This window comes from Martes martes (assembly GCF_963455335.1).
Source record: "Martes martes genome assembly, chromosome: 6".
Classification (NCBI taxonomy): Eukaryota; Metazoa; Chordata; class Mammalia; order Carnivora; family Mustelidae; genus Martes; species Martes martes.
Window position 1 is genome coordinate 97,729,132 of NC_137893.1, and position 27,744 is coordinate 97,756,875.

The 27,744-nt window shown below is 41.6% G+C and overlaps 1 protein-coding gene across 1 annotated transcript in view; it reads left to right on the forward strand.

Annotated features, from left to right (window-relative positions):
- EFHC1 (EF-hand domain containing 1) overlaps window positions 1–25,354 on the forward strand; it is a 58,798-nt gene extending 33,444 nt beyond the window's left edge. The window contains exons 8-11 of the mRNA XM_080806863.1: window positions 1,591–1,804; window positions 2,191–2,338; window positions 23,548–23,758; window positions 25,116–25,354. Of these exons, the coding sequence (XP_080662989.1) occupies window positions 1,591–1,804; window positions 2,191–2,338; window positions 23,548–23,758; window positions 25,116–25,187 (645 nt within the window). The 3' untranslated portion in view covers window positions 25,188–25,354. The remainder of the gene's footprint in view (window positions 1–1,590; window positions 1,805–2,190; window positions 2,339–23,547; window positions 23,759–25,115) is intronic.
- The last annotated feature ends 2,390 nt before the right edge of the window (window positions 25,355–27,744 follow it).

The following is a 27,744-nucleotide window of genomic DNA, read 5'->3' on the forward strand; positions in this document are numbered from 1 at the left end:
TGTGTAGGATCCTAAGGCAAAAAAACATAAGTGAAAAACAGGTAAAATTTGAATAAGAACTGTGATTTATTTAATACTATTATGCCATTACCATTTACCATTCCTGTGGTACCATTACTCTGGGTCTGGTAATTGTACAGTGACTATGTCAGATGCTAAGTTGTGAGGAGTATATGAAAGTTCTCTTATTGTTCATGCAACTTTACACTTAGTTCTAAATAAAAACATAAAGAATTTTTTTTTAACTTTTAAAATACTCCTGCCAGGGTGAACCATTGTCCCTCCCTTTCCACGCCTTGGTACAGCCCTGCCCGCCTCTGTGCTCAGAATTTCATATTTTATTCAGTGTGACGAGAATCCTCTGGAGGTTTGAGAGCAGAGGAGTGATGTGATTTGATTTTCATTAACTATATTGTGGATGTTTGCTAAACAATTTTTTATTGTTAGAATAATCAAGAAAGTTTGGAGACTGTTAGATTAGGGAATGGTATGAGGAAATTATTTGATTAAGAGGAAACCCAGTGACTTTCTTTGATAAACAAATTATTATACAAGAAATTCCATGTTGTAAATGAAAAGATATGTGCTGAAGTTGCAATTTGAGGAGACTTTAGTCAAGAATAAGCATGTCTGTATTTAGACTTGTTCAATCTGGAATTGGTTTCTTAGGGTTATGTGATCACTCTCAGTGATTTATGTAGGAACAGTCTTATCTACAAGACAGTTTCTCAGAATCAATTTCAACTCTACGACATTGTACTGCTCATTCTTTTTTCTTAAATTTTCTTTTAAAAATTGTATATAAAAATGGATTTGTTTAAAGAACTAAACTTACATAATCATCTTAGTGTCTGTGAAACTGAACATGTCAGCCAAGAGGTCTGAAACTGTGGGCAGCCTGTGGGCAGAATGTAGCCCACATGTTTTGTTTGGTGCACACAGGACTTTAAAAGAGTTCAGATCAACATTTTAAAATCAGGGTGGGTTTTTTTTTCCAGGTTTTTGCTTAGATTCCAGTTAGTTAATACACAGTGTAATATTAGTTTCAGGTATAGAATTTCGTGATTCATCACTTGCATACAATACCAGTTTTCTGTCTTCCCTTGAGAAATGGGAAGATCCCCAACATTGGGCTTACATGTGCACAAGACAGCAACCAGTCAGAGTTGAGTTGAGGTAGCCTCCTTTAGATGAGGCATGTCCTTTCCAGGCCACCACAGTCTCCCAAACCCCCACCCAGTACTGTTCCCTTACATTATACTTTGTATATTTGGTTTATATTATATTTTATTATTTTTAATAGATTTTATTTATTTTTTTTATTTGACAGAGAGAGAAAGAGAGAGAGAGCACAAGCAGGGGGAGTGGCAGGCAAGGGAGAGGAAGAAGCAGGCTTCCCGCTGAGCAGGGAGTCTAATGTGGGGCTTGATCCCAGGACCCCAGGATCATGACCTGAGTCAAAGACAGATGCTTAACCAACTGAGCCACCCAGGAGGCCTTTTTTGGTTTATATTTGATACCTAGTCCTGTAGACACTTAAGTTTGAACATCTTGTACCTTCATAATAACTTCCTTTCTTCTCCTGCCTAGGAATCTCCCATCCCAGAAGACAAAGGCCGCCAATTTGTCTTCTCTTATTTTCTTGCCAGTGACATGATCAGTATCTTTGAGCCACCCGTCCGCAATTCTGGCATCATTGGGGGCAAGTACCTTGGCAGAACTAAAGTTCTTAAACCATCCTCGACCACGGAAAACCCCATCTACTATGGCCCGACTGACTTCTACATTGGTGCTGTGATTGAAGGTAGGTGTAAGCACAGCTTAGCCTTTCCTACCGGCCAAGTGAATGGGTTCTTCATAGTGGGAATTTAATTCTTTTAACTTGTAAGAGAGAGTTAGACTGCATTCCACCTGAACTAATATTCTTGTATATGTGAAACAGTGTCTTGATCTCCTTATGTGTCAGTTAAACTGTAAGTTGGTCACGTTTGTGAGCCATAGGTGTAGACCCCAAGCTTCCTGAACACTGAGCAAACTACTGCATATTTGTTTAGAGAGCTATGGAAAGTTCATTCATCTAGGTCACAGATGCCTATCTGTGACCTTGTCATTGGAAGATCAGTCCTGTTTTACCCCTAACAGCGGATTAGAACCATAACCAAGCGAAGTGTATTTCTACCCTCTCCCCAGTGTTTGGCCACCGGTTCGTCATCCTTGACACAGACGACTATGTTTTGAAGTACATGGAGAGTAATGCTGCCCAGTATTCACCAGAAGCACTCTTGTCCATCCAGAACCGTCTTCAAAAGCAAGAAGCTCCTGCGACAGAATTAGAAAAGTATGTTTGACCATCTAAGGTCCAGTTTGGCTTTGATTCTTACAAGGTATTTAGGAAATAGTTCTTGATAAAATGAACAGGTAACCACATTTTAAATTTCAGATTTCCCTCACCAAATGGGAGTTATTACACATACACAGAAGCTTCTCTGGGTCCATTTTAATAACTAGTAACATAGAACTTTTTCAACTTCATTTATCTAGCAAATAATTATTGAATGCATAATATATATCCGATACTATCACTAGGCCCTTGGGCTTTCATCAGTCAACAGAATAGACAAGAAGTTGCTGCTCTCATGGAGTTGACCTCCTAAGCGGTAGGAGAGGGAGACAACCAATAAAGAACACAAGTAAATCATACAGTACATGAGGGGATGAATGCTATGGAAAGTGGAGAACGATAAGAGTGATAAGGATTTCTGGAGGGTGATGGTAGGTAACAGTTGATGTGGGGAGCCGGGTATACCTTGAGAAGGTGACAGTGAGCAAACACTTGAAAGAAAAGGAGTCAGGCATGTGGCTATTTGGAGGAAGAGCTTTCCAGGAATAGGGACTGGTGAGTGTGAAGCCCCATCCTGCTCAGAGTTCTGGAAAGCAGCAGGCTGGTAAGAGCTGCAAGAGTGAGGGAGTGAGAGGAAGAGGAGGAGGTGGGATTAGACCATAGCCCCGTAAGATGGAGCTAGATCCTCTAGGACCCACTGGGTCTTTGGAAAGATGTTGACTTTTCTCTGAGTAAAATGGAGAGCCTCTGTGGGGGTTCGCAGGAGAGGAATGGCAAGATTTGGCATGCGTTTTACAAGAACTCAGCTGGCTGCTGTGCAGAGACTAGATCAGGAGGGAGACAAGTTAGGACCATGCTATAGTACTCCAGGCAAGAGATGAGGGTGTGTGGACCAGGGAACATGGAGAAAAGTCTGATTCTAGATGTATTTTGAAGGTAGAGCCCATAGAACTTGAGACAGATTGTAGAGATGATATAAGACAGTCATTATGAATGACTAAGGTTTTTGTCCTGAGCAACTGGAAGGAAGGAGTTGCCATCAACTGAGATGGGGAAGATGCGCATTGTGGGTAGTAGAGGAGGGTTTTTTTGGTTGTGGGAAGGGTTTCGGTTTTGGTTATTGTAGGAGTGCTGACCACACTGACTCCATCTTTGGCCGTCTATCTTGTTCATGCCCATGCAACATACCCCCTCTCAGGGCTATGTGTTCCTAGCCCCATGGAGGTTAATGTCTGCCCTGATGCGATTGCAGGTGGCTTGTTCTGGTCTTCCCTAAAGTAGTGAACAGAAGGCCCCACTTTAGGTAGCTAGTAGAGATGGCTGGCCCACAGAAGGCCCCACTTTAGGTAACGAGTCAGATGGCTGGCCCACAGAAGGCCTCACTTTATGGAATTAGTAGAGATCCTTTGGTGCACAAATGGTGCCACTTTAGATAGCTGCTCTGTGACCTCACCACCATGCCCCTTGCTCCATAAAAGCTGGGGATTGAAGTCCTGACTGGGTGGAGAAGAAGGGCAGAGAACAGCCCAGTGCTGCCTGGCTCATCCCATCTGGCTCCGTCTCCCCAATCCCTCCTGTAAGTTACCCTGAAAGAAACTGCGTAAATGGCTGGAGTGGCTTGCTTTGGTTTTCAGTCTTAAAGTGCCTTTCCATTATCGAGGGTACTTTGCTGATCCCCTTCCCTCTTCTAACAGTATCCTGGGTTTAAGGTATCTATTGCATATCCAGGTGGAGATATCAAGGAGGCCATCAGATATAGAAATCTGGCTTTCAGGCAGGAGGTCTGGGCTGGGAATGTAAATGTGGAAGTTGTTGGCATATAGATGAAGTTTCAAGCCACAGGACCGGGTGAAATCTCTGAGGGAGCAGTGCAAGTAGAAAAGCTCCCAGGACCGGGCTGATGTCCTCCCACAGTAAGTGCTGAGAGGGGAGACTGGGAAGTCAGCTCGTGAGGCAGGAAGAAAACCAAGTGGGTGTGATGGCCTGGAAGTCAGGTGAGGGAAGTGCAAGCCATCTTCCCTCTGCGTGGGGCTCCGAACTCTAAAAGCAACCATGCCAATCTTAATAATCGACAGGAAAATTTACTGTTCTGCAACCTTTAAAAATTTCTGTCAAAACATTAAAAACTCTGATGGTTCTATATGTATAAGGAAGTGAAAAAACAGTAAAACTAATTTTTATTTAGTACACTGTAATTTAAAACAAAGGCGGGACACCTGAGTGGCTCTCAGTTGAGCAAGCAACTCTTGGTTTCGGCTCAGGTCGTGATCTCAGGGGTATGAGATCGAGCCCCTCGTCGGACTACGCACTCCTGCAGAGAGTCTGCTTGAGATTCTCTCTTCCTGTCCCTCTGCCCCTTCCCCTACTTGCATGCACGCTTGCTCTAAGATAAGTCTAAAAAAATAAATAAAACACTGGCAACATCAAGAATTAAAGTGTTTTACTTCTTTGTAAGATAAACTTGCTGAGACAAGGTTAAAGAGGGCTTGCCTCATTCTTGTCACATAACCAGAGCAAATATCTTTTCTAGGCCTTGGCAAATTGGCATATTCCTTTCTAATTTTGGATCAGCTTTCAACATTTTATTATTTTTGCTTTCTATGTTGTGAAATATCTCCTTGCATTCCTTTAATAACTTCTGAGAGTTCTTTTAATGTGAAGTTTCTCTCTGCATCTGGGAGATGCTTGTCCTTTCCATGCACCCATTGTCCTCATTCAGGCCCTAAGTCGCCCTTCTCCTAGCTGAGTGCTCTCCCCTCTGGTGGTGGTGTCCTCCTTCCCAGTCAGCTACTTCTGTACCTCCATTATGTTAGATTCAACTTCTACATCCAGTGTTAGCATTTTTGTGTCTTTGCTTCACTTTCACTTTTCTTTGCCAATTTCCTCTCTCAGTGATGTATTTCAAATATACTCTGGGGTCTAGCTCTGAGCTAAAAAACAGATAACCAGAAGCCAGTCACTGACAGACTTGAAACAAATGAGATGATTGTCGGAGATCAATGTGCATGAGTTGTTTACTTGGTGGTCGGTGCACTGACCAGGCGGACAGGGAGTCGATGCTTCCTGCAATCCCTCACAGTTAATAAATGTAACTGAAAGTTGAACCATGTCCTTGAGGGACTGGGTTATTTAACAGTGTTAACTGAAATTCCCACTTATCAGAGCCTTGCAAAGGGACAGCTGCCTGTATGTCAACGAAGACAGAAGGATTCATTGTGTCAAATGGGGATTTAGCAGCGTAGGGGGATCCAAGTGGGATTCCCTCCATTTCAGTGGAATGGAATGGGCAGGAAAATCCAATGGGAAGGGATTTAAGAGTGGGAGGATGGCAGCTACTTGTGGTGAGCACAACATAAGGTATAAACTTGATGACCACTATGTTGTGCACCTGAAACTGTGTGTCAACTCTGCAGAAATAAAATTAAAGAGAAAAAAAAATGAATGGGAGGAGAGGAATTTGAGACCAGAAGTATAGACAACTTTTTTGAGGAATTTTTTGTGCAAAGCGGAAGAAACATGGGCAGTAGCTGACAGAGGAACAGGAGAAGTTTTTGCTTATTTTTAAGATAAAATGAACAACAGCATGTTTATACGTACGTGGGAATGATTGTGCTGAGAGGGAAATTGACAAACGTGTAAGAGGGGAGTTTTGTGGAGTATGTGTGAGAGATGGGACAAGGAACCTGGTGGGGGAATGGGCTTTAAGATAGAAGCACCAAGCATTCATCTCTGGCAGTCACTCTCAAACTTTTTGGTCTCAGAGCACCTGTATACTCCTAAAAATTAGGACCACAAAAAGTTTTTTTTGTGTGTGGTTTATATCTACCGATATTTACCATAATGAAAACTATATCTGAGAAATTAAAAATATTCAATAATTTGTTTTAAAAAATAATAAACCCATTCCATGTTAACACAAATAACAGCATTTTATTTAAAAAAAAACTATATTTTCCAAATGAAAAAAAAAGGAATGTCATTTTCTACAAGTTTTATATTTCTGCAAGTCTCTTTAATATCTGACTTTATTAATAGAAGACAGCTGGATTTTCTTCTGCCTGTATTCAGATTGCTGTGATATCATTCATCATATAGCCTTTGGAAAACTCCATTGTGCATTTGTGAGAAAACTAAAAGTTAAAAAGCAGATAATACTTGTTTAGTATTACTATGAGAATAGTTTTGACCTCACAGATCCCAAATGGATCTCAGGAGCCTCCAGGAGTCCTGGAATTACTCTTGGAAACCTTGATCTATGACAACAAGCAGGAAGATGGAGTGTGTGTGTGCAGCTCCTGGGAGGTGGGTAGGTATGGTTGAGGGGCCCTTCTGGGTGTTTTGTTTTCAGAGTCCTAGTGCCATAAGAAGAATAAGGACGGGGACATGTTGGAGGTTTCAGGAGAGAGGAAGAGTTGTGATTCGTACCATTCTACTGACTATGTCAATAAAATATAAAAATAAAATGGAAATAAATGCATACCATTATTTTATCTACTAAGAAATTGTCAATTATAAGTGACCTTCACCATTAATTTAAAAATGCCTCCTACTTCCAGACATATAAAAGATGTGAAACAAATGTCACAGGCCTAATGGAATATGGCAGCTGTCTAGAAAAGTGGGAGGTGCATGTTCCAGAGAAGCATGGTTTGGTGACTGGGCAGCCTTAAGGGCCAAAGGAAGATTCACGGTCATATATCTAATTCACGTGCTTCTCAAAAGTATTTTTCTGTAATTTCCCTATGTCTATGCAAATACCAGCAACACTGGAAAGCTTTTTGCCTTGGCATACCACCAATAGAGTCTTTTTCTTTTTCCTCATTTAGTAATGACGAAAAGACACGTGTGGCACTCAGGTTAAGATGCCGATAAAAATAAAGAGAGATTCAAGTTCTGGGTTAAGTGGTCCATCGCCATCCCTGTTTTGACCCTCTTCTTCCCTCCCTTCTCTCGAGATGGGTCAGATAGTGAGGGAAAATGCCTGAAGGTAGTATGAATCCCACTGCCACACCTTCCATGTCTTCTAGCCATTCTGACTTTGGTTCCTAACTCCTCCCATCTGATCAAGAACCTGCTCCAAGGAGATGCAGATCCGTTATTTGATGAATCATTGCTAAGAATCATGAAAGGGGATCTTGAGTACTTGTCAGACCTGAATACTTCTTTTGTCAAGTGTCAATCAGAGGATGATAATATTTGGAGTTAGCCATTTTCTTTCTCTGAGCCAGAAAATTAAAAAGTGCACAGGTAATTGATTATTGACAGTATCTGAAGTTCCTTTTGGGTTTTGGGTCCTTGTTGCAGTATGTGGACCTCAGACTTACAAAAAGACAAATGCTCATAAGTCCACACCTCTACACGAAAGCCCCATGTATTCCTATATCCTTGCTTAACCAGCATCCCCTTTTGTGCTGTCATTTTCAAGAGGAGGCCTCTCCCCTGCTCAGTGAGCTTTTTCATCCTTTTTCAGTTTTAGTCACTTTTCCCATACAGACATTCCCAAATGTTCTCATTTTTTTTCTGTTTTCTTTATGCCCCAAGCTCTTCCATATTCAATTTGCAGTTGGTCTCAAATATGAGACCAAATGATCCAAGGTAAGTTCCTTCAATTTTCTCAGTCTTCACCTTAGAGAATTCCCGAACTATTACTCCTCTTTCTTTACCTTCTTATCAAAGATAAGTAGCTCCCATTTCTCCAGATTTAATTATTCTGTTTTGGGTCTGTAACCACCTCCTTTCTGACTGCTTCAGCATCCATGCTTCATAAACTGCTTTCTTGAAGGTCATCGATCACTTCCGGATTTAAATGGTCTCTTGTCATTTTTTCATTAATTCAACAGATATATGAGCTTGTGGCTTGTGCCAGACCTTATCATTCATCATTCATATATATATATATATATATATGTGTGTGTGTGTGTGTGTGTGTGTGTGTGTGTATTTATATTTATATTTGCTCAAGCAAATATATGAGCGTGTAGGGAGCTCATAGTGTTAGTAAGGAGACGGGTAGTAAATAGTTTAGGCTTTGTAGGCCATACCATCTCTGTTGGAACCTCTCAACTCTGCCCTTCCAGGGTGAAAGCAGCAGTCATAGGCAATGTGTAAATGAAGGTGTGGCTGAATGACAATTAAACTTTCTTTAGAACAGGCAGCAGGTTGATTTTGAACTATTATAGTTTGCCAAGTCCCTGGTCTAGTGTTTAGCCTTTCTTGATCTACATGTAAGTCACTTTTTACTATCGCCCCCCCCCTTTATTTATTCTAAGACTTTTCTTAAAAAATTTTAGCATATGGTGTTTTGCTAGTTTCAGGTGTATAATATACTCAACTATTCTGTACATTACTGGGTGTTAATCACCATTTGTCTATTGACTTTTGTATCCTATGACCTTACTGAATTCTGTATCAGTTCTAGTAGTTTTTTTTGTGGAGCCTTTAGGGTTTTCTATAAGTAGTATCCTGTCATCTGCAAATGTGACAGTTTAACTTCTTCCTTACCAATTTGAATGCCTTTTATTCCTTTCTTTTGTCTAATTGCTATGGCTAGCACTTCCAGTACCATGTTGAATAAAAGTGGTGAGAGTGGACAATTCTTGTCTTATTCTTCATCTTAGGGGAAAAGCTCTGTTTTTTACCACTGAGTATGATATTAGATGTAGATATTAGATGTAGAGATGTTGAGGGTTTTTATCGTGAATGGATATTGTACTTGGTCAAATGTTTTTATTGCATATATTGAAATAATCATATGGTTTTTATCCTTTTCTCTTATTGATGTGATGTATCACATTGATTTGTGAATATTGAGCCACGCTTGCATCCTGGGAATAAATTCCACTTGATCATGGTGAATGATTTTTTTTTTTTTAATGTTTTGTTGGATTTGGTTTCCTAATACTTTTTTGAGGAATTTTGCATCTGTGCTCATCAGAGATATTGGCTTGTAGTTTTCTCTCCCTCTCTCTTTTTTTGTAATGTTTTTATCTGGTATTGGTATCAGAGTAATGCTGGCCTTATGGAATGAATTTGGAAGCTTTCCTTGCTCCTCTATTTTTTTTTTCTTTGAAGATTTTACCTATTAATTTGTCAGAGAAAGAGATTGAGAGAGAGAGAGAGAGAAAGTACAAGCAGGAAAAGCAGCAGGCCGAGAGAGAAACAGGCTCCCCACTGAACAAGGAGCCTGATGTGGGACTTGATCCCAGGACCCTGGGATCATGACCTGAGACGAAGGCAGAGGCTTTAACCCGCTGAGCCACCCAGGCGCCCCCACCACCCTCTCTTTAAAAAAAAAAAAAAAAAATTGGTAGAATTCATGTGAAGCCATCTGGTCCTGGACTTTTCTTTGTTGAGGGTTTTTTGGTTACTGATTCAATTTTATTGTTGGCAATCAGTCTGTTCAAATTTTTACTTCTTGATTCAATTTTGGGAGGTTATATATTTCTAGGAATTTATCTATTTCTTCTAGGTTGTTTGATTTGTTAGAATATTATAAAAAAATTAGACGCCTTTATAGTCCTTTGAATTTCTGTGGGGTCCACGTCCTTTTTTTTTTTTTTTTTAATTGAGTCTGGCTAAAGGTTTATCAATTTTGTTGATCTTTTCAAAGAACCAGTTCCTGGTTTCATTGTACCATTCTAGTTCATTTCTGCCCTAATCTTATTATTTCCTTTTATTGGTTTGGAGTTTTGTTCTTTTTTCTGGTTTCTTTAGATTTAAAGTTAGTTTCTTTATTTGAGATTTCTCTTGCTTCTTGAGTAGGCCTGTATTGCTATAAAGTTCTTTCTTAGAACTGCTTATGCTACATCCCAAAGATTTTAGACCATTGTGTTTTCATTTTCATTCATCTTTATGTATTTTTTATTTGCTCTTTGATTTCTTGGTTGACCTAGTCATTGTTTAGTTGCATGTTATTTAACCTCCACGTATTTGTGTTCTTTTCAGATTTTTTTTTCTTGTGGTTGATTTCTAGTTTTACAGTATTGTGGTCAGAGAAGATGCATGGTATGACTTCAGTCTTTTTGAATTTGTTGACACTTGTTTTGTGGCCAAACATATAGTCTCTCTGGAGAACATTCCATATGCACTCAAAAAGAATGTGTAATCTGTTTTAGGATGGAATGTTCTGAGAGTATCTCTTCAGTCCATCTGTTCGAGTGTGTCATTCAAAGCCACTATTTCTTTCTTTTTTTTTTTTTAAGATTTTATTTATTTATTTGAGAGAGAGGCAATGAGAGAGACCATGAGTGAGGAAAAGGTCAGAGGGAGAAGCAGACTCCCCGGGGAGTTGGGAGCCCAATGCGGGACTCCATCCCAGGACTCCAGGATCATGTCCTGAGCCGAAGGCAGTCGTCCAACCAACTGAGCCACCCAGGCGTCCCCAAAGCCACTATTTCTTTGTTGATTTTCTGTTTGGATGATCTATCTGTTGATGTCAGTGGGGTGTTAAAGTCCCTTACTATTATTGCATTACTATTGTTTACTTCCTTTATGTTTGTTTTAACTGTGTTATGTTATGTTGGGTACATAAATATTTATAATTGCTATATCTTCTTGTTGGAGTATTCCCTTTATATAGTGTCCTTCTTTGTCTCCTCTTACAGCCTTTGTTTTAAAGTCTGTTTTTTCTGGGGCACCTGGTGGCTCAGCTGGTTAAGCGTCCCACTCTTGGTTTTGGCTCAGGGTTGTGAAGTAACCTCAGGGTCGTGAAATTGAGCCATATATCAGCCTCCACCACTCAGCAAGGAGACTTCTACCCTCTCCCTTTGCCCTTCTCCCTGCTTGTACACTCTCTCTCAAACAAATCTTAAAAAATAATAAAGTCTATTTTGTCTGATATAAGTATTGCTACCTTGGCTTTCTTTTCACTGCCATTTGGATGAGAAATGCTTTTCCATCCCTTCACTAAATTTGCATGTGTCTTTAGATCTGAAATGAGCCTCTTATAGCCAGCGTAATATATAGATGGATCTTGCTTTTTGTTTTTTTTTTTTTTAATTTTTTTAAGTAGGCTCCATGCCCAGGATGGAGCCCACTGTGGGGCCTGAACTCACGACCCTGAAATCAAGACCTGAGCTGAGATCAAGAGTAGGACACTTAACTGACTGAACCACCCAGGCACCACTGGGTCTTGCTTTTCTGTCCATTCCATCATGTCTTTTGATTGGAGCATTCCATTTACATTCAAAGTGATTGCTGATGGATATGTGCTTATTGCCATTCTGTTCCTGTTTTATGACTGTGTTCGTATTTCATCTCTGTCCTTTCTTCTCTTGTGCTCTGCTCTCCTGGTTTGCTGGCTTTCTTTAGTGATATACTTGAATTCATGTCTCTTCATTTTTTGTATATCTGTTACCAGTTTTTGATTTGCGGCTACCATTAGGATTGCATATAGCATCTGCAGGTAGCACTCTATATTAAGCTGATGTTCACTTAAGTTTGAACCCATTCTAAAAGCACTAAATTTTGGGGGCGCCTGGGTGGCTCAGTGGGTTAAAGGGTCCTGGGATCGAGCCCCGCATCGGGCTCTCTGCTCAGCAGGGAGCCTGCATCCTCCCTTCTCTCTCTCTGTCTGCCTCTCTGCCTACTTGTGATCTGTCTGTCAAATAAATAAATAAAATTTAAAAAAAATAAAAGCACTAAATTTTTGCTCCTCTCCCCTCCATGATTAGGTGTATGGTATCCTATTTAACATCCTTTTATTTTTTTAATCCCTTAACTAATTTGTATAGATATGCTTAATTTTACTGCTTTTGTGCTTCCTTCTTTTTAAAAATCCTACTTATGGTTTCTCCTTTTCATTGGAAGAGTTCCCTTTAACATTTCATGCAGGGCTGATTTAGTGGTGATGAATTCCATTAGCTTTTGTTTGTCTGGAAAACTCTCTCTATATCCTAAATGATAGCCTTGCTGCACAGAGTTCTCTTGAATGCAGGGTTTTCTTCTTTCAACTCTTTGAATATATGCCTCTGGCTTTCAGAATTGCTGCTAAAAAATTAGCTGATAGCTTTATAGGGATTCCTTTGGATATAACTGTTTTCATTTCTCTTGCTGCTTTTAAGATTCTCTTCATTATTACTTTTTGCCATTTTAATTACTATGTGTCTTGATGTGGACTTCCTTAGGTTCATTTTGTTGGGGCCTTCCCATGCCTCCTGGATGTGGATTTCTGTATCCTTCCCCAAATTCAGGAAATTTCCAGCTATTATTTCTTCAACCATATTTTCTTCCACCTTTGATCTCTCTTCTCCTTCTGGGATTCCTATAACCTGGATGTTTCTACACTTGACAGTGTTCTTGTGTTCCTTAATCCATTTTCATTTATTATTATTTTTTTCTCTCCTGCTCAGCTTGATTGCTCTCCTGAACTGTGTTCTCCAGGTTGCTGATTTGTTCTTCTGCTTGTTCTAGGCTAATATTTTATTCCTTCTAGTGTACCAAAAGATATGTATATATAGTATATATGTTAATATATAAATTATATATTTATAAAATCTATATATTTTATTTTAGTTTTTGAGTTCTTCATCTATGTAATTGGTTCTTTTCAGTGTTTTCTATCTCTTCGTTGAAGGTCTCACGGAGGTCATCCAGTCAAGTTCAATGATTCTTTATGAGCATTATTTTAAATTTTCTGTTAGGTATATTACTTATCTCTGTTTTGTTTAGCTCTCTTGCTGTGATTTTGTTCTGTTCTTTCATTTGGAATGTATTATTTGGTCTCCTCATTTTGTCTTACTCGCTGTCTCTTGCCTTTAGTCCAGTTGTCTGCAGTAGTTCTCTTTGCTTGTTGTGGCAGTGTTTGGTCCCTTTGGTATTAGTGGGCCAGTCTGGGGCCACCTTGGGTTTGAGTTGAGTCAGACCAGACATTTGCCAAAGCTGTAGTAGCACTAAACTGCAGGGCACTGAGAAACTTTCATTGGTGGGCAAGGTCTGTAGTTAGACCAGACGTCTGGCCCTAGCCTACTGCTGGGGCTATAGTCCAAATGGTGTATATGTGGTGATCGTCCCCTCTCCCTGGAGCAGGAGTCACTTTGGAGTGGTGCTCGCCCATCTGGGCTGCTTGCACCCTGCCTGGCTTGTGGCACCACTTAGGATAGACTCCTGCCGAGGTCAGGTTGGAGGGGGCAGGTTGCACTGTGCCAGCAAGGTCCATGCTGATTTTCAGTATAAGGGGACCTGTGGCCACAAGGGCAGGTAAGAAAACTCCTGCTCAGACCAGGATGGAAAGGTCATGTCTGCAGGAGACCCCACAGATGGGATGTGCTGTTTGCAAGCTAGGTGGAGAGTGTTCATGTTGCCCTGGTTCCCACAGGTGTCCTTGTATTTTAGGGAGGGGAGAATGGTACCTGCTCATTTGTTCCTTTTTTTTTTTTTTAATATTTTATTTGAGAGAGGGAGAGAAAGAGTGTATGAACAGGGGGAGGGGTAGAGGGAGAGGGAGAAGCAGAGTCCCTATTGAGCCTGGAGCTGCTGAGAGGCTCAATCCCAGGACCCTGAAATCATGGCCTGAGCTGAAGTCAGCCACTTGACCAACTGAGCCACCCAGGCCTCCCTTCCCTTTTGTTCTTTTAAAGAAGTTTCCCAAAGTTTCCAGTCCCTCCAGGACACACTCTGAGATTAGTAAACAAATCTCCCCCCTTGATACCCCAGGTGTTTTTCAAACGGCTGCTTCTGTGCTATATCTCAGCGGGGTTCTTTGTTGTGCTGTCTCTTTAAGGGCAGAGACTCAGTTCCCTCTTGCCCTCCTGGCTCTCCCAGAGCAAAGTTGCTGATTTTTAAAGTTCCAGGTGTTAAGCCCTACTGATTGTTAGACCCCTCTGGTTTTCAAAACCAAATGCTATGGGGATTCATCTTCCCCTGTGAGTCCCCTGTGCCTGAAGTGTGGGGTCTGCCCGTCTGTACGCGCTCGTCGCATTCCTCCCTCCCACAGACAGTCCTGTGGATCTCTTTGCCTCCCAACCACGTCTCTGCCGTTCTTATCCTCTCAGTGCGGCCTCTTCTCTACATTTAGCTGGGTGTATCTGTTCGACCACTCTTCAGATCATTTTTTGGGTTATTTACATTGATGTATTATCTAGGTGTATCCATGGGTTGAGGTGATCCTAGGACCCTCCTTCTCTACCATCTTCTCTGGAAGTCTTTACCACCCCCTCTTTGAAAAACTTTTTTGAGTTCTAGAAAGTAAGAGTCTCTGATACTCCTGCTACTTCTCTGGAAGCCTACTCTTTGTATCTTTTTAATACTTTTTGTCTACTGGGTTGCTGTCTCTCAAGATCCTATTTTTGGTCCTCTTATTTGCTTTTGCTAAACTCTCTTGACAGTCTTATCTCATTGCACAGTGTCTAAATAAGCTGCTCTCCATTCTGACCATTCTCCTGATTCTAGTCCTAGATACCTGTTGGCCTTTTGATGTGTCTTCAGCCAGCTGAGTCACAGTACCTCACAATTTGTACAACAAAAAAATGAGGCTGTTGTCATTTTCATTTTTGCAGCACAACTGCTTTTCCTTCTTTCTTCTTCCTTCTTTCTGTCTCATAAAGTGGTGATAGCAGTGAGTTGTGATAACATATGTAAAGCGCCAGCATAGTGTCTGGCACACACAGGAGACAAGCAATAAATGCTAATTGCCCACTTTTTCTTAATCACATCAGTGTTCCATCTGCCTTGGTTTGAAACCTTGAAGACACCTTTGACCTCTTTTATTTTGCACCATGTTCAATATGATAAATTCTTTTATTCCATAATATGTCTTGCCTCTGACTTCTCCTATTCATTCGCCCCACCATTTCCCAATTTAAAGCACTCAGTCAGTTAGGAACTGCATTTGTTCGCACATAATAACAGAAACAAATTTCGTTAGCTTAACCCAGTGGAGTTTTATGTTCTTCCTGGAATACAGCATCTGGAGGGAAGTGGTCTAGAGCTGGTGTGGTGGCTTTGCAATGCCAACAGAGAATTGATATTTTTTTCTCCCCCTTCTCAGACATCCGTAGCAAGTAGTTTTTGCCCTCCTGCTTTTCATTCTGTGGCCACAAAGTGAACGTTCCATCTCCGGCATTGCATCTACAGAGTCCACGCAGGAAGAAGGGGGAGGACAAAGGGTAAAAGACTGAATAGCCAATCTCGTTGTGTCTTTCCTGTTTTTAAAGGGATTATCCAGGAGCCCCACCCAGCAACTTCTGCTGACATCTCATTGTCTGGGCTGTGTCATGCAGCCACTCCTAGCGGCTGCTCCAAACAAAATAAGGACCCTGTTAGGAAAAGGAGAGGATGCAGATTGCACAGGGAACCACCAGTGTCTGCCATACTTCCATCACGGCTTACCTTGACGTCCACAATACCTCCTGACGTATCTTCCCATGCCCACTCTTTACCTTAATCCACTTCATGTACAGTGATCAGATCAGTCCTCCTGGAACTTGGCTCCAAATTCATCATTCGACTATTTCCCCCTCCATTTTATTGAGGTCTAAATGTATGCAGTTAATATGTACAACATGGTGGTTTGTGGCAGTTATTCACAATGTATTATCAGTCAAGTTAATTAACACATCCATCACCTCACATGGCTACCATTTATGTGTGTGTGTGTGTGTGTAATGGGAATGCTTAAGATCTCTTTGCAAATATCAGGTATACAGTACAATATTACTAACTGTAGCCACAGTGCTGTACATTAGACCTCCAGAACTTATTCACCTTGTTACTGATTGTGCTCTTGACCAACATCACTCCCTTCCCCCAGCCCCTGGACTTCAACATTTTTTAGATTCCACACAAAAAATGAGATTATACAGTATTTGTCTTTCTCTGCGTTATTTCACAAAGCACAATATCCTTCGGTTCATCCATGTTATCACAAATGGCAGGATTTCCTCCTTTTTTTTTTTTTTTGGCTGAGTAACATTCCATTGTGCCATGTTTTTTATATATGTATCACATTTTTAATCTATGTTTTTTTTTTCCATCTATGGACATTTAGGTTGTTTTCTTTTCTTGGCCATTGTGAATAATGCTGCAGTGAATATGGGAGTGCAGTGCACATGTCTCTTTGAGATCCCAATTTCATTTCCCTCAGAAATATATCCAGAAGTGGGATTGTTAGATACTATTATAGTTCTATTTTTAATTTTTTGAGGATATTCCATGACTGTTTTCCATAATGGCTAGACTATTTTATATTCCTACCTGCAGTGGGAGGGTACAAGAGTTCCCTTTCCTCACAGCCTCCCCAGGTTATTGGCTCTTGTCTTTTTGATGAAGACCATCCTAACAGGTATGATATCTCATTTTGGTTTTGATTTGCATTTCCCTCAAGATTAGTGATCTTGAGCATCTTTTCATGTTCTCATTGGCATTTGCATATCCTTTTCAGGAAAATGTCTACTCAGATCGTTTGCCCATGTTTTAATTGGATTATTTATTTTTTTGTTATTGAGTTATATGAATTTCTTCTATGTTTTAGGTATTAACCCCTTATCAGATATATGGTTTGTGCTATAGTTTGAATGTTTGTGTCCTCCCCCCAAAATTTATATGTTGATATCCTGATCCATATTAAGAGTCCATGTGAGGTTATTAAGAGGAAGGGCCTTTGGAAAGTGATTAGGTCATGAGAACCCTATGAATGGGGTTAGTGTTTTTATTTAAAAAAAAAAAAAAAACAAAACTGGGGCACCTGGGTGGCTCAGTGGGTTAAGGCCTCTGCCTTCGGCTCAGGCCATGATCCCAGGGTCCTGGGATCGAGCCCCCATCAGGCTCTCTGCTCAGCAGGGAGCCTGCTTCCTCCTCTTCTCTCTGCCTGCCTCTCTGCCTACTTGGGATCTGTCTGTCGAATAAATAAATAAAATCTTAAAAACAAAAAACAAAAAACACAGAGAACTTGCTAGCCCCTTTTCCATCATGTAAGGACACAGAGAGGAGACACTGGCTATGAACCAACAAGAGCCTTCACCAGCCACCACGTGGAATCTGGGGGTGCCCTGATCCTGGACTTTTACCCTCCATAACTGAGAAAAATAAATTTCTGTTGTTTATAAGCTACCCAGTCTCTGGTATTTTGTTAGACTAGCCTGAACGGACTAAGACAGTTTGTAAATATTTTCTCCCATTTCATAGGTTGCCTTTTCATTTTGTTGATTTTTTTTTTCTTTTGCTGTGCAGAAACTTTTTTGGTTTGATGTAGTTCCACTTGTTTGTCTTGCTTTTGTTGACTGTGTTTTTTGGTGTCCAAAAAATCATTGCCAAGACTAATGTCAAAGAGCTTTTTCTTTTGTTTACTTCTACGGAGTCCAAATCCCAGGTTTTGTGTTTAAGTCTTCAATTACTTTGAGTTAATTTTTGTGAGTTCTATAAAATAGGGATCCCATTTCATTCTTTTGTGGGAATACCCAGTTTTCCCAGCCACTTACTGAAGAGACTGACCTGCCCCATTGTGTTCTTGGCACCCTTGTCAAAGACAGTTGAGCATACCTGCATGAGCTTATTTCTGGGCTCTATTCTGTTCCATCAGCTTATGTGTCTCTTTTTATGCCAGTCTCAGGTAGTTTCGACTACAGTAGCTTTTTTTGTTTTTTGTTTTTTGTTTTTTAAAGATTTTATTTATTTATTTATTTGTCAGAGAGATAGGGAGAGCACAGGCAGGCAGAGTGGCAGACAGAGGCAGAGGGAGAAGCAGGCTCCCCCCGGAGCAGGGAGCCCGATGCGGTACTCGATCCCGGATGCTGGGATCTAGACCTGAGCCAAAGGCAGCTGCCTAACCGACTGAGCCACCCAGGCATCCCTGATTACAGTAGCTTTGTAATGATAGCTTGAAATCAGGAAGTGTGATGCCTCCAGCTTTGTTCTTCTTTCTCGAGACTGCTTTGGCTATTTGGGATTTTTTTGGTTCCATGCAAATTTTAGGATTGTTTTTTCTATTTCTGTGAAACATGTCATTGAAATTTTGATAAGGATTGCATTGAATTTGTAGATCGCATTGGAGAGTGTGGACATTTAAATAGTTATCAATTCTTCCAATGCAAGAACACAAAGTATCTTTTCATTTGTTTGTGCCTTTAATTTCTTTCAGTGTCTTACAGTTTTCAGTATACCTGTCTTTCATGTCCTTAAATTTATCCCTAAGTATTTTGTTGTTTTTGATGCTATTATAAGTGGAATTTTTATTTTTTTCTTTTAGATAGCTCATTGTTAATGTATAGAAACACAACTGATGTTTGTATCCTGCAACTTAACTGAATTTGTTGATTAGTTCTAACATTTTTTTTGGTGGAGTTCTTAAGGTTTCCTGTACACATCTGTACACATCTTAAGGTTTCCTGTACACATTCCTGTTCACATCATTTGTGAACAGAGACCATTTTACTTCTTCTTTTTGTATTTGGATGCCTTTTGTTTCTTTTTCTTGCCTAATTGCTCTGGCTAGGTCTAGTTGAATGCAAACAATAAGCATGGGCATCCTTTTCTTATTCACTATTGGGTATGATGTTAGCGGTAGGTTTGTCATATGTGGCCTTTGTAATGTTGAGGTACATTTCTTCTATACCTAATTTGTTGAGAGTTTTTGTCCTGAAAGGATGTTGAATTTTGTCAGATGCTTTTTCTTTGAGATGATATGATTTTTATCTTTCATTCTGTTAATGTGGTATATCACATTTATTGATTTTTGTGTATGTTGGACCATTACTGCATACAAAGGATAAATATAATTTGATCATGGTATATGATCCTTTTAACGTGCTGTTGAATTTGGTTTGCCAGTGTTTTGTTGAAGATTTTTGCATCTATATTCACGAAAGATATTGGTGTGTACTTTTCTTGTAGTGTCCTTGTCTGGCTTTGGTATCAGGGTAAACCTGGCCTTGTAAGATGAGCTTGTGAGTGTTCCTTTCTCTTCAGTCTTTTGGGAAGAGTTTGAGAAGGATTGTTATGACTTTTTCTTTAAATGCTAGGTAGCATTCATCAGTGAAACCATCTGGTCCTGAGCTTTTCTTTGTTGGGAGACTTTTTTATTACCAACTCAACCTCCTTAGTTGTTATTGGTCTGCTCAGACTTTCTAGCTCAATGATTCAGTCTTAGTAGGTTTTGTTTCTAGGAATTTACTCATTTCTTCTAGGTAATCCAGTTTGTTGATGTATAATTATTCATAATGATCTCTTATGATTCTTTGTATTTCTATGATATCAGTTATAACATCTCTCATTTCTGATTTTGTCCTTTTTTTCCTCAGTGCAGCTAAAAGCTTGTCAATTTTGCTTATCTTTTCACAAAACCAGCTTTTAATCTCATGGATTTTTTTCTATCATTTTTCTGCTCTGATTTTTACCATTTCCTTCCTTCTGCTAACTTTGTGCTTAATTTTTTCTTTTTCTAGTTCCTTGAGGTATAAAGTTAGTGTGTTTTGTTTTTTTGTTGTTGTTGTTTTGCATGACCCGGAGGTGGGAGCAGAGGGAGAGGGGAAAAAGAGAATCTGAAGCATGCTTCACACCCAGCACAGAGCCCAAATACAGGTCTTGATCTCACAACCCTGAGCCGAAATCAAGAGGTGGATGCTTAACTGAGCCACCCAGGCACCCCAAGATCTTTTTTTCTTAATGTAGACATTTACTGTGATAAACTTCCCTTTTAGAACTGCTTTTGCTGCCTCCCGTATTTTAGTATGTCGTATTTGCATTTTCATTTGTTTCAAGATTTTTTTTAAATTTCCCTTTTGACCTTTTTTTGATTTCTCCATCGTAGTACTATTAAGAGATTTCCATCACTTAAAAACAAAACTCTGAAGTTCTTAGTCTGGTATCTAAGAACCTCCATAGTGGGTCTCCAAATGACCATCTAACTTGAGAGTTCCAGTTTACCTTTCCACAACCTCTGCACCCCAAACAGGTTTATTATACTAAGCTCCTGTGTTCTTTTTCATGCCTTTTCTCAGGCTGTTCCCAGTCTGCAGTTCCTTTATTTTATTCTGCCAATCCCAAGCCCTCACATCCTTCAAGGCCTAGGTCAAATGCCACCTCCTAGTTCAGCCCTTCCTGATCCTCTCAGGCTTTGTACCTCCTTTACATGGTAATAGTCATTTTCTCCCTTCTGTGAGTAATTTTAAAGTCCATGTCTTAATTACCTTCTGGAGATCAGGGATCCTTATTAGAGGCAGGTTCCTTCTAGAACTGGGCCATACATGTTCAATAAAGAGTTGTTAGATGAGAGAATACTTCTACTAGGACTGTCAGAAGGACTTTGTTTAAAGCTGACATTTCCATGTGTCTATGTTAGGTACTAAGTGCTTTATATGTCATAGTTCCTGTAATTCTCACAATAATCCTCATGAGGTGACTTCCTTTCAAAGCTTCCATATGACAGATGAAACTAAAGTATAGACAATTAGCTAATCTACTCAAGTTCATGTAGCCTTTCAGCGGTAAAAGGTTTTGAACCAGCTTGACTCTAGAGCTCATACTCTTTACTATAATTTCTTCTGTCTCAACAGTAAAAAGCAGCAAGAAATCGAGAACGGTGTTACTCAGCCTCCTGACTACCCAAAGCTCTGTGAGCAAGAAACTGCCTGTCCTGGGACTGGGTCTACCTTCACTGGGACCAAGGGGAGACCTTGGATCATGGATCAAGAGCTAAGGTCAGGCCAAGGGGTTGACGCTGAGTCTTTGCGGTTGAAATGGCTACACGTTAAAGTTCTAGCACATCAAAGAGTTGCTCACTAAACCCCCCACCTCCCCCAACTATAAGAAAGAACAAGATTGAAGTCTCTTTGCTGTTGAAGAAAATATGTGAATTCCATTTAGTTCTTGCTAAGTAGAGGGTTTTTCCAGGTTGCTCCTAGGAAAATATTTTAAGAGTGGAATGAAAACCATATCTTTCATACCTGTGGGAGTACAATCACCCTATAAAACTCATGTTTGTTTTTATGGAAAGTAAAAGAAGGGCATTGGAAGGGTTGGCACAGAGTCTGCACCTCGAGGGTTGTGAAGCCAGCCATCTCTCTCAGGCAGTCCCTGTTAAGGACAATCACTGGGGCCCTGTGTTCCTTTGTTAACATGTGGGTCTTGCAGCTTTCCTGGAGAATGGGTCCTGGTTTGCACCACCTCTGTATAGGGGCTGTAACTTTCATCAGCTCTGTCTTAAACAGTACCACCTGTTGCAAGCTCTATTTGAATTTACTCCATTGTACTCAAAGGCAGCAGACGCCATGGGCATTTTCCCTATTGTATGAAGCAGTATGGCCATCTGGCCCCTTCAGGGAAGGGAGTTATCTTCTCTTTCCCAAAATGACTGCATGATCACATGTTAAATATGTATGCTCCATGGCTCTAGCTCCTGATACACAAGACTGAGGTTTGACTGTTCTCTGCCACTAAAGTAGCTCCCTGGCAGCCACATGTAATTCCATACGTATGATCGGAGGTATGCCCAACATATTCTGCTTCAATAGTGAATAATGCCAGACAGCATTTAGATACTAGAGGTTTTTATTAGAACTTATACTGTAATTTGTCTTACTATAAATGTAACACATGCCCAGAATAAATAACTTTCAAGGAGTGAAAATTTAGAAAATAGAAGTATTTCTTAAAAGCCCATAACCCAGAGATGATTACTTCCAATATTGCTTTAATATGCATATGAAATGGAATAATCCTGTAATATTTAACTAGCATTTTTGCACTTGATAGTATATCATGAACATTTCTGATATGAAATGTTTTTTGGAGCCCTGATAATTTTTGAGTGTGTATTACATTCACATGAACACACACACACACAAACACACACACGCTTGATACTCTCCATTCCCCACAAGTAACTACCTGTTTTGTTGGTTTTAAAATCTCTTCCCAGAGTTTCTTTGCACAATATAAGCAGATTTAAATGTTTTTATTCCCCTCCCAACTTTTATACAAAATGTAGCCTTCTGTTCCCACTTTTACACCTTGATTTTCTAACAGATCTGTCTACTCTTCCTGCATCACTGTCTGTGGGACATTATTATTACATTGCCTCATTGTTTTTGGATATTGTTTAAGCAATTCCTCCTTTGGGGATGGGGAATTTTTTTTACACCTTTAGCTGTCTCAAGACCGCTTCATTAGATTGCATCTTTGTATACAACTCATGATTATTTCCTTAGGATAAATTACTTGAAATTCTTTGCTGGGCTTTTGCTTCATGTTTTCCAAATTGTTCCTGAAAGATTCTAGCACTTTATACCTTCCCCCAGCAAGGGTTGCCAGCGGGTCAAAAGGGAATTAAGTTAACAGAGGCTATTTGGAAGAGTGAACCTTTCAAATATTATACGTAGGAGGAAATAGGAACAGGAGAGCCACAGGGGACTGGTACTGTGATGGTGTGGAGGGAGAGGGTTCAGTGAGGGGTGGCTGGGTGTACTTGAAAGGATGCATCAGAATCTGAGTGAGATGTCCGTTCTGGTGTTGCCTCTGCCAGGACATCTGGGATAAGTCTCTAAGGTCTTCGAGTCTGTATTTTCATCATTGAATAAGAGAGGAGTGCTTTCTGAGTTTATTGGGGTAAAATGAGGCCCAAAAACAGGTTTATAAAGATGAAACGTGAGTCTTTTCCAGCTTCTAAAATTCCGTTTCTTGTAACAGTACTTTTGTGTTCAGAGGGAAAAAATACTGGGCTTCTGCTTATCCTGGTTGTGTTTTGAAGGGATAGACCTCCCTCTTTCTAATCCTGTGGGTTACTCTCCTCTCTCTCCATTTCAGTAAATGCTAAGCCTAACCTTCTCAGTCCACCATTTTCCATAAAATTCAGAGTGAACTTGAGACAGCATGCTAAAAGTAGGAGATTCCTGATTGTGTGAGTTCTGGAAAACTTCTGTACCTTTAGACCATGTCACACAGATGGAGGTCCCTGTGCAATAGTGTTCAGCAGCAGCAGGTGACTCGCACAAACACCAAATGTGGGGAGGTGCTGGCGGTAGGTCTGGCTGTTGGTGGTGCTGCGGTGTAACAGGTGGCAGCCGGGGAGGTTGAGCTTCTGCTCAGAAACCCCCTGACCAGACTCCCCAGTCACCTGCCAGCCCCTGCAGGCAGGTGTCCAGTTACTGGTCACCTTCATGTCAGACCGCTTGTCATTAGAAGCTTCCCCAGCTTCACCAAAGGAGAACTTGGTTCTCTGAGCTAAGACTGGTCAAGAGCAAACAAGAAGGCCAGGCATTTCCTTTCTTTCTCTACAGCAAGCAAACTCCAGAGGATCCCGGTGTGCAAGAACTGGAGGCATTAATAGACACAATCCACAAGCAACTGAAAGATCATCCATGCAAAGACAACATTCGTGAAGCATTTCAAATTTATGACAAGGAAGCTTCAGGATATGTTGACAAGGAGATGTTCTTTAAAATCTGTGACTCTCTCAACCTGCCAGTTGATGATTCCTTGATTAAGGAGGTCAGTAGGAGTTGCCCTGCTGGGTTGATTGTAAAGGCTGTGAACACCCATTGGTTCTCTCCCAGAGGCCACTGCGTGTGTGTTTTAACGGGAAAATTTAAGACGTTTGAATCAGATCTCCTATTTGGCCTGATTATGGTGTTTTCCCTGGATTCTCGCACTGGGGTTCTTTCATCATGGCTGTTGTAGGGCCTCTTTTTAAGTGGATATGGGCTACATGGCACAGAGTGGTGGGTGAGCCATGTCTGGCTGAAGGAGGGGGGGCAGCCTGTGACTCCCACCCCCCAGCCAGTGCTTCCATTAGCTCAGCAGTACAGCTGGCACGGGAGAGGGCAGTGGTGTCTGTCAGTCAGGGGTAGCCCAGGGCTGGCTGCACATGGAGGAAGGACATTGACGTTCTCCTCCTAGAATGTTCATGAGTGAGTTGAAGAGGGGGTTCTGTGCCTTTGTTTCATTAGAAATCCCTTTAACCAAGGCTTCCCTGGAACTCAGAACAAAATTTCTCCCATGATTGCGTGACTGTGACTTATCATTGAGACTTCTCCCTGATAAAAACCCTGCTGTAGACCTTCTTAAAGATTTTTGAGCAAAAAGGGATGTTCAGAAGTGAAGACTCCTTTAGGAGAGGGAGGCTGTCATGTGGCACTGGAGGAGCTAGGCTGGAGAAGAGGATTTTTCAGATATTGGAACACACACAAAGAGGGGAAGAGGGCAGATGGAAGAGAATGTGTTCACTTGGGCAAATGCCCATTTTGCTTCCCAAATCTCCAAAATGACAGCATGCCCAGCTTTTGATTTTTAAGTCATTTGTACTATCTGTGAACTTGACTTAGGAGAGCAGAATTGTGGTCAGCGGGCACGGGGGTGGGGAAGGTATGGGTGGCAAGGATTTGCACATGGAAAGGTAACCACAGCAGATCAGGCTATTCCCCCCACAGTGAAACTTCTTAGACATGGCTTGTGCAGTGATACAAGGCTTCTTGGCCTTTGAGCTAAGGTCAATGAGAAGTGAAGGAACTAGATTCTTCTACTAGCCTGTGATAACAGCAGTTTGCTATTTTAAGAGTTTTACTCTGGGCAGACTGGGTGGACAAAGCTCGTATTTGAATATAAAAATAATTAAAAGCGCTCTGGAAATGACAGTGTTCTTATAAATGTGAGTCCTGAAATCTCTGACAGGCTATTGCCCCCCCACCCACCCCGAGTTTCAGTTTCATTAAGTTGAAGATGAGGATTGTGTCTGCCCTACCTGCCAGGTTCATAGGAATATTTTAGAATCCACAGATACAAACTCTGACTTGGTTTACAAAGGCTGGGGATGCCTCTCTGCTCACCGGCTCTCCACTCTCTCCTGCAGTTGATCAGGCTGTGCTCACACGGAGAAGATCAGATCAACTACTATCACTTTGTCCGTGCTTTCTCAAACTGACCCGGCTGGATGGAGAACGCAGTACATTTAGAGGTTGGACCTACACTTTGAAACACCTTGTGCTTTTCATGGAGGCATTCATAGGGCTCTTAAAATTATATTTTTTCGTTCTTAGATTGAAATCTAAGAATACTTAAGTCTAAATTAAATTGGATCTTTTAAGAGCTAAGATTGGTGCTTTATTTAGGGAGGTAGGGTATTGTGATGGTTAATTTTGTGTCAACTTGTCGGGGCCATGGGGTACCCAGGTGTTTGGTTAGACATTTTCTGGGTGTGTCCCTTTCTGGGTGAGAGTAACATTTGAATTCGTAGACTGAGAAAAGCAGATTGCCCCGGGGGTGGGCCCCATCCAGTCTATTTAAGGCCTGAATGGAAAAGGCTGACCACTCCCCAAGGAAGAATTCCTCCTGCCTTCCTTTGAACTGTACCATCAACTTGTCCCTGTCTTCAGCTAAACACTGGCTCGTCTTGGGTCTTGTGCCTGCTGGCCTGGCCTTCAGACCAGAGCTGCACCAGCCGCTCTCACAGGGCTCCAGCCTGCTGGTTGCAAATCTTGGGATTTGTCAGCCTCCGTAATCATGAAAGCCCATTCTTTGTAAGAAACTTCTTTCTCTACATATACATTCCATTGGTTCTGTTTGTCTGGAGAACCCTGACTACCACAGGTGTGGAATGACTACGAGCAGAAGGAAAGCTAGATTTTGCAGGGAGCAGCAGCATCTGGGGTGCTGGAACTAAGCACACAGTCTAATGCTGCTATGAGCCGCTGTCCCCCACCACATGGCCTGCTCACCCCAGTATCGGGGAAATCCATGTTTTTCAAACTGTGGCTCTAGGCCCATTAGTAGACCTACATTTTTAAAAAATGGAATAGAAAAGAAAATATGAGTATGGTACAAATAGGTTATATACTGGGTCACGAAACTTTTTGTTTCAACTGAGTGTCTATTTACTGGGCCGTAATGGAAAATGTATTCTTTGATGTGAATTATGGTTAAAATATATAGAAAAATGCTTCTTTTCAAGAGCCTGGCTTTGAGATGGGAGGAAAAGTAGGTACTGGTCCTCTGAGCTCTGCCTCAGCTTTTAGAACTGGGGCTGCTCCACAGCTGAAGCCACCCCCACCTCTTTCCAGCTGCCAGCCCAGATTCTGCCCCCTTCCTCAGGCAGGGGTATAGAGGACGGGGGAGCTGTCCCTACAGGATCCAGGACACCTGCCCTCTCAGAACGGCTCCTTCTTCCTCCACTGATGAGCCAAGCCACATCCAACTAGCTTATTCAAAGGGCTATAAGACCATACATGTTGACTCCTACTTTCCTGCTCTAGGCCCATATCTCCAGAAGAACCCGTTTTTAAATTTGTTACCCCCAGTCACTTAATGATTGAAAGCCTAATTTCTAAATATTCAGAAGTCCATTTCAGTCTAAAGTAAAAATACTAAGCTCTATCCTGCCTGCCCAAGCCTAGAAGCCTGTGTGTGTGTGTGTATGTGTGTGTGTGTGTGTGTGTGTGTATGTGAGAGAGAGAGAGCGAGCACGAGAGATTGAGATTGAGCCCTACGACACGTACAGTGGGTTTCCCCTTCTGGTTTCGCTGCCTTTGCCCCCATTCAGCCACACTGCTGTTTCTGGCCTGTGTAGTGTCCGAGAAGGGGAGGGAGTAGACACCAGAGGGAAAGGGCAAAGTTTTATTTCTGTGGCTTGTGAAGTCCCCAAATGGGTCAGGGCCTTCTGTGTGTCCTGTGCACTGAAAGACTGGCTCTCCCCCCACCCCTGTGGCAGTTTTTGTGTGATCGTAGGACCCCCCCCCCCCAAGAAAGGTTGCCGTGCACCCTCAGATGTCTCTATCTCCATCTCCCCATCTCCAGCGTGCCTGGTTCTAACAGCATGTTCCCTCCATGGTCTTCCTCCTCCTCCTCTCCAGAGGCCCTCTGTATGGGGGGGTCCCCTCAGGCTTCCCCTCCCAGGGCCTCCACTCTTGCTAGTGTGTCCACTAGACTGCTCTCTGGGCTGTGCAGTTACAGCTGGTCCCTTTGCTGGAGGCTCCTTGGAGGTTAGAATGCAGTACTAACTCTCCCGCTCTGAGCTCCAGGGGACTCGGGGCACTTCCCACACTTAGCTTGTGGACTTACTGCACTCCAGGGACTTCTCCACAACCTTTGGGAGAGGGAAGTTCGCAAAACTTTGGATCCTCAGTCTCTCCTGGATCTGCATCAACTGCAGCAGATGGAGGTACTTGCTGACTTTAGTCCTTAGCTGAAAGGGAGACATTAGGAAAATGTCCTCTTACCTTTTGAGGTCCCAGTGATCCTCACCCTTCTCGCTTCATCTGGACAGTTCTTCTCTTGGTTCCCTGTATGTGCGCACCTGTGAATGTCCGGGGCCTCGAGCTTGGCCGAGGATGGCCTGCCCTGCTCACCTACAGGCCTTCAGCTCCTGCTCCTTTCCTCCCCACGTTTAGCCGAGCCAGGAAGCTCCATCACCAGATCCAAAAGCCACTCCCCAGAAGACCAGAGCCAGCAGGTCACTTCTGGGGTTCCCACCTCCCTGCTCAGCC